General features: G+C 44.3%; 1 protein-coding gene across 1 annotated transcript; it reads left to right on the top strand.

Moving 5' to 3' along the window:
* The first annotated feature begins 213 nt into the window (after window positions 1-213).
* Window positions 214-6,412, top strand: PCDH20 (protocadherin 20). Its single transcript, XM_082764420.1, has 2 exons — window positions 214-338; window positions 1,379-6,412. The coding sequence occupies exons 1-2, from the start codon at window positions 285-287 to the stop codon at window positions 4,088-4,090; spliced, it is 2,766 nt and encodes a 921-aa protein (XP_082620546.1). The 5' UTR covers window positions 214-284; the 3' UTR covers window positions 4,091-6,412.
* Window positions 6,413-6,986: the final 574 nt, after the last annotated feature.

Here is a 6,986-nt window from a genome sequence, read left to right as displayed (position 1 = left end):
GCCCTCCCTCTCCGCAGCCTCCACCGCAGCCTCCGAGGGCGCGCACCCCCCCCCCCCCCCCGCTCCCGCTTCCCCCTTCCTCTCCCCCTGGAGCGGCGGGGGAGTGTCGTGGGCGGTGCACAGCCCGGCTCAGCCCGGCTCGGCCCAGCCCAGCCCGGCACGGCGGAGGCGGAGGCGGCGGCGGGGGCATGGGCACGGTCTCGGGCTGCCGCGGGGAGGAGAGGCGCCGGGCGGGCGGCGGAGCGGGCGCGCTGCTGGGGCGCAGCCGGCGGCGGAGGCCGGGCATGGGGCCCCCGGGCAGCCGCGGCAGCACCAGCAGCGCCCGCGGCAGCCTCCAGGTGAGGGTGGGGAGGCGGGAGGGGAGGGGAGGCTCCTTCTTCCCCAGCCCGACTTCGCACGCAGGAGCAAAATTATATATATACATATATATATATGTATATGCATGCCTATATATATGTTGGGTTCTGCGTGCTTTTTTGTTGTTGTTGTTGTTGTTCCTATTTTTTTTTTTTCCACAATCGCAGCAGCCGCGAAAAGTTTTTTTCCCTGGTGCTGCCGGCTCCTCGGGTTGTAGCGGAGAGCGGCGAAAAAAAAAAAAAAAAAAAAAAAAAAAAAAAAAAAAGCGGTTAAAAAAAAAGAAGGGGGGGAGAGGGGAAAAGATCCCCCGGGGCGACGACACCCGAAGTTATTTCGGGGAGCCCCCTTCCCTCCGCGGGGCGCTGGGGATGCACTTGTCAGCCAACGCCGGCAACTTCCTTGGCGCTACCCCTTCGCGGCCCCTCCGCTCAACTCGTATTTAATGGTTTTTTAAGCGGGGGGCGGCCCAGCGGAGCTGCGAGGTGTCGTGGGGACAGCCGGGGGACCGTGGTGATCAGGGGCATGCGGGAATAATGGGGCTTTGGGATCGGCGGGGGTGGTGGAGGGGGAGTTATAGGGACAGGGACCCAGGGTCGTGTTTCACCTTGCTGGTGTGGGATGGGGAGTGGGTGAGGGAATGTTTGGGAGTCTCTTGCGGTGGGAGGGTGAGTGCAGTGCTGGTGAGATGGGGGAGAAGGTCAGAGCAGGGGGTATTGGTGCCCTTGGGTCAGCCCTGGCAAGGGAGCATGTGCTAGGGTAAGTGCAGCTGGTGCTGCCTGGAGGGTACAGATGGTCATGCCTTGGGAGTAGCTGCTGTACTGGGACGGGGAGGTGAGGGAGGAGGACAAGATGTGAGATATCTCACTCCTATTAGAGGGAGAAGGCTTCAGGTTGCAGATGCTGCACTCTCTGCTCGCTGTGTCTGTAGGGGAGGCAGTGGGCAAGGGGGTGGCTGCCTCCTGTCTCTCCTCCTTCTCTAACACCACCCTCTCCCCACGCCACTGTACCTCTCTCTCCCCAGCACTTGCTCCTCTTCCTCCTCTTCGTTGGACCTTTCAACTGCTTCGCCAGTTACAGCCGCGCCACCGAGCTCTTCTACAGCCTCAACGAGGGGCTGCCCGCGGGGGTGCTCATCGGCAGCCTGGCCCGTGACCTGCGGCTGCCAACGGCCAGCGGGCAGCACCCCACGGTCCCCCAGCCACCCCTCTCCTTCACCCTGGCCTCCCGCGGCTTGGGGGGACAGTACGTGCGTCTGGACAACCGCTCCGGAGAGCTGCACACCTCGGCCCTGGAGATCGACCGGGAAGCTCTGTGCGTGGAGAGTGGTGGGGCCACTGTCTTTGGGGAGGCAGAAAGCACATCCTCCTCTTCTTCCTCCTCCTCCTCACTGTCATCTGAGTCATGTCTGCTGCTGCTGGACGTGCTGGTGCTGCCACAGGAGTATTTCCGCCTGGTGAAGGTGAAAATTGCTATCCGGGATGTCAATGACAACGCTCCCCGCTTCCCTGTGCCTCACATCCACCTCTCGGTGCCTGAGAATGCACCTGTGAACACCCGCCTGGCTATCGAACACCCTGCCCTTGACCCTGATGTGGGCACCAATGGTGTCCAGACCTATCGTCTGCGAGATAACTATGGTGTCTTCACCCTGGACGTGGAGGAGAACGAAAGTGGAGAGAGGACCCCCTACCTGATTGTCATGGGGGCTCTGGACAGAGAGACACGGGAGGAATACGTCACGGTCATCATTGCTGAGGATGGGGGCACTCCTCCGCTTGTGGGCAGTGCTACGCTTACTATTGGCATCAGCGACATCAATGACAACTGCCCCCAGTTCAGTGACTCGCAGCTCAACGTCACCCTTTATGGTAATTCCAGCCTAGGGACACACGTGGCCACTGTCCACGCAGAAGACCTGGACCTTGGGTCCAATGCAGAGATCACCTACTCCTACAGCCAGAAGGTCCCTCAGCTATCCAGAGACTTGTTCCACCTGGATGAAACCACAGGAGCCATCACTCTCTCCAGTAAAATTGATGGGGATGCCCCAAGGCTCCACAGGCTGATCATATTGGGCAACGGTCCTGGTTGTATCCCTGCTGTGATCACAGTGCTAGTAACCATCATCAAAGTCATGATGAGGCCACCTGAAGTTGTCCCTCGTTTCATAGCTAATGAAGTGGAAGGAGTGGTGTACTTAAAGGAATTGGAGCCTATTAACACACCAATAGCATTTTTTACCATCAAAGACCCTGATGAAAAATACAAAGTCAATTGCTATTTGGATGGTGATGGGCCTTTCAGACTTTCACCATACAAGCCATACAACAATGAATACCTCTTAGAGACCACAAAACCTTTGGACTATGAAACACAGCAGCTGTATGAAATCTCTGTAGTTGCATGGAACTCAGAAGGATTTAATGTAAACAAAATAATCAAAATACAAGTTTTGGATGACAATGACAACTCACCAGTTTTCTCTCAACAGCTGATAGAATTATCCATTGAGGAAAACAATGTTCCCAATGCTTTCTTGACCAAACTGCATGCTACAGATGCTGACAGTGGAGAAAGAGGGGAAGTGTCCTATTTTTTAGGGCCTGATGCTCCTTCCTATTTTTCTTTGGATAAAACCACAGGAGTTCTTACAGTTGCTACTCAGCTGGACAGAGAAGAAAAGGAGAAATACAGATATACTGTGAAAGCAGTAGATTCTGGGTTCCCTCCAAGAGAATCAATAGCAACTGTCACCATCACTGTATTGGATAAAAATGATAATAGTCCAAGATTTATCAATAAGGATTTCAGCTTTTTTGTGCCAGAAAACTTTCCAGGTTTTGGTGAAATCGGAGTTATCAGTGTCACAGATGCTGATGCAGGGCAAAATGGATGGGTTGCCCTTTCAGTCCTGAATGGAAGTGATATTTTTGTCATAGATACTGGAAAAGGAGTTTTGAGAGCTAAAGTCTCCCTGGACAGGGAACAGCAAAGCTCCTACGTGCTGTGGATCGAAGCAGTTGATGGTGGTGATCCTGCCCTGTCTTCTACTGCAAAAATAACTATCCTTCTTCTTGACATAAATGACAACCCCCCTTTGGTCTTGTTTCCACAGTCTAATATGTCTTATTTGTTGGTTCTTCCTTCTACCCTTCCTGGCTCTCCCATCACTGAGGTCTATGCTGTCGATAAAGACACTGGCATGAATGCAGTCATAGCATACAGCATCATAGGAAGAAGAGGCCCCCGGCCAGAGTCATTTAGGATTGACCCTAAAACTGGTAATATCACCTTGGAAGAGTCGCTCATGCAAAATGACTATGGCCTGTATCGGCTGCTTGTAAAAGTTAGTGATCACGGCTATCCAGAACCTCTCCATTCCACTGTCATGGTGAATCTCTTCGTCAATGACACAGTTAGCAATGAGAGCTATATTGAAAGTTTATTAAGAAAGGAGCCTGATATCAATATAGAAGAAAAGCAGCCACAAATATCCATAGAGCCTACACATCAAAAAATGGAGTCAGCATCCTGCATGCCTACTTTAGTGGCTCTGTCAATAATAAGCTTGGGTTCAATTGCTTTAGTAACTGGGATGGGCATTTACATCTGTCTGAGAAAAGGGAAGAAGCATCACAGAGCAGATGAAAACATGGAAGTACAAATCCCATTAAATGGAAGAATTAACCTGCACATGTTGGAGAAGAAACCAATGGAGATTTCCAACATATGATGTTTCCTTGTGGATAATTCAAATCAATATCTGGAAAACCTTAGACAACTCTGAAACACCTAGCTGTGGGTCATATTGACAGAGGTTGCAGTGAAGGACCACTAATTTATAACTTAATAATATTATAATTGTAAATAGCTGTTTACAGTTTTTTAAATTCAAATTCAGTGTACAGCTTTTTTATGAAAACTTAGTACTAACAGCTAGCACCCTGTCTATAAAAACATGGACATCATTTGCAGCTTTCATTAATCGATATGATCAGTGACCGTAAAAAAAAAAAACGGGAAGGTAAGAATTCTTTAAACTCAAGTTTTAAAAGTATTTTTAACCACAAGAGGGCATCAGATGCTCCTGAGCAGGGAACTGGTTGATGTACTGTCCATAAGATAAACACAAAGTATATTTTAAATATATGGATTTTAATATAAAATATGCTTCGGCATACAGAGATTTACATAGACACACACACAAAAAAGATAAATGTCTGTCCCGATGTGTGTATAATTAAAAGAAGAAGGACAGTAAAATGCACTAGTAAAGAAATAAAAAAAGAAAAAAGAATGTTTATTACCTCACTAGTAAAGCTTTTACAGTAGGATAGAAAAGGCATTAACAAGAAGTGCAATTCCTGTTGAGAAAGAATGCAAGATATTATAATGAGAATCTGAACTGCTGTGGCATACCATCTTTCATTTGCTCGAGCTTTCACCCACACTCATTTGTTCCAGAAGTCTGCTGGTCATTTTTATGGAAAATTGTATTTAATATTTCCTACAGGAAATAAAGACAAAACCCCATGCTTATCCTTGTAAACATGCCAGATACAAGGAAGCAAGGGAATGGTTAAATCTTTAGTTGTCGCAGAAGTGGTAATATTTTTGGTACTTTTAGCAATGTCGTTAGTACGCCATCAGTTTGGTTGTGTAATAGATTTTTCATGTGATACTTTGAATCTGATCTGCCAGATGAAAACAAAAATCACTTCATATTATAGGGAATTATAAGACTTAGTTTGTACTGACTGTTGCTCCTTTTTGGATTGGTATTTCATGTGAAAGATCTTATTTCTGACTTCTGGCTACCATTCCTGGCTCCTTTTCATTGGCTTTGATTTTGGATTAGATCCAAAATCTGACTTGTAAGACTGGCGGCATATTTTCTTGATAATTTATTCTTTGCTGTATCCTCTGCAATAAAGCAGCAGGTTTATCAGTGATGTCTCACTTTCACTTCATTTTAAGAACTGAAAACTATATTTTGTATTATGATTACATCAGATTTCTCTGTGTGAACAAGATAAATTAGTGTTATGCTTAAAACTGATTATTTTGATTTCTGGCATCATATGTCTGTAATGTACCAAAAGTGTTTATATGTCTGCAAATTAAAGCTATATATTTTCATAATAACTTATTCTCTATCTATCTTATCATGCTGAATATTATTTTAGTTACAAGGAATATATATTTCACAAATATCTGACTGCTGGCTATGTTAGATCTCATGTTACTTCCCCAAATTAGTACACTTCAGAATCATTACTGAGGATTTATACTATCCTCCTTGATATTGCTGGTAAAGACAAACCTGATGTAAGTTGGGCAGCAGCTGATAACTGCTTTAAAAAGTAGTGAGTGCAATTTGAGGCAGTTTTTGATTTTCTTTCTGTGAGTGGCACATTACTTCACTCTGGGCCTATTAAAATATTGGAGCAGATGTTGATTATGCTTAGCCTAAGTAAGTGTGTTAAGATAAAGTCCAGATTTTGTCATTCTACCTATTAGAAATAGTGATTTTTTTCCATTTAGAATATTTTCTGTTTGTGCACAGTTTGTTAGATGAGTTTCATGAAAAAAATAATTCAGCCTTTCAGAGGTTTGTGGTTAATCTTTTTTTTTCTTTTCATTTATTTTAATATTATTAAAATATGGAATTCCTGAAATTAATTTGTCACAGAGACATTGTTTATTATCTCTAAAAAAAAATGACATTAGTTCTTTGGATCTGGCTTCTGTATTAGAGATACTCTGTAATCTCGGGGGCAGAGGTGGTCTAGATACTCTGTATCTTTTTCTTCAGTAAGGAGACAAGGTAACTGTTAGAAAGACAGGGTTCTTTTAATTGTTCTTTTATTATTTGAATTAGCAGTCCAGTATCTTCTCAAGATGCTATGAACAGGAGCAAAACCAAGACTTAAAAAAATACAATAAAACCAATAACCTGATCCTGCAATATGTGTTTGTGTGACACCAGACAGTTATTTTTATTCAGATTTCAGAAATACATAGACTTACACCTCTTTAATTAAACTCACTGAGTTTAAATGTGCTGTTCTCATTGTTGCTTTTCTTTGGTTTGTTTCATTCAAGCACATTCTTAATGCGTAATAAAATAAAATGGTATGAGCCTGTAAAACCCAAAGTACCACTCATGAAGCATTTCTCTCCCTCAATTTTCCACACATTTAAAGAAAATCAGTTTGAAATCGCTTCTGCAGCCCTACCAGCATCATGACTTGTAAAAAAAAGTCTGTACCCAGAATAATACCTCATAGAGCATATTTTTGCCTTCCTGTGAGCAGCTTTTAGGTAGGAAATGTCACTGAAAATGGTAAAATATGCATAGTGAGTTCTTTTAAAAAAAAAAAAAATACAGCTGGCAGCAGCAAGTAATAAGCATGATATATAAGTATTCAATGTGAATCCTAACAGTGATAAAAAAATAAATAAATAAATAAATAAATAAATAAATAAATAATCAGAAATCTTAAATTCATAGCACCTGGGATTTTTTTTTTTTTTTTCCTCCAGAAAATGTTCTTATCCTTTCTCAGTGGAAAAATGCTGGATAACAGCTATATAGCAGATATTTCTTTGACCTTGCTGTTTCCAAA

This window comes from Aythya marila, assembly GCF_965140915.1.
Source record: "Aythya marila genome assembly, chromosome: 1".
NCBI lineage: Eukaryota > Metazoa > Chordata > Aves > Anseriformes > Anatidae > Aythya > Aythya marila.
The sequence above is the reverse complement of the archived record's forward strand: the minus strand, read 5'-3'. Positions and strand labels throughout refer to the sequence as shown.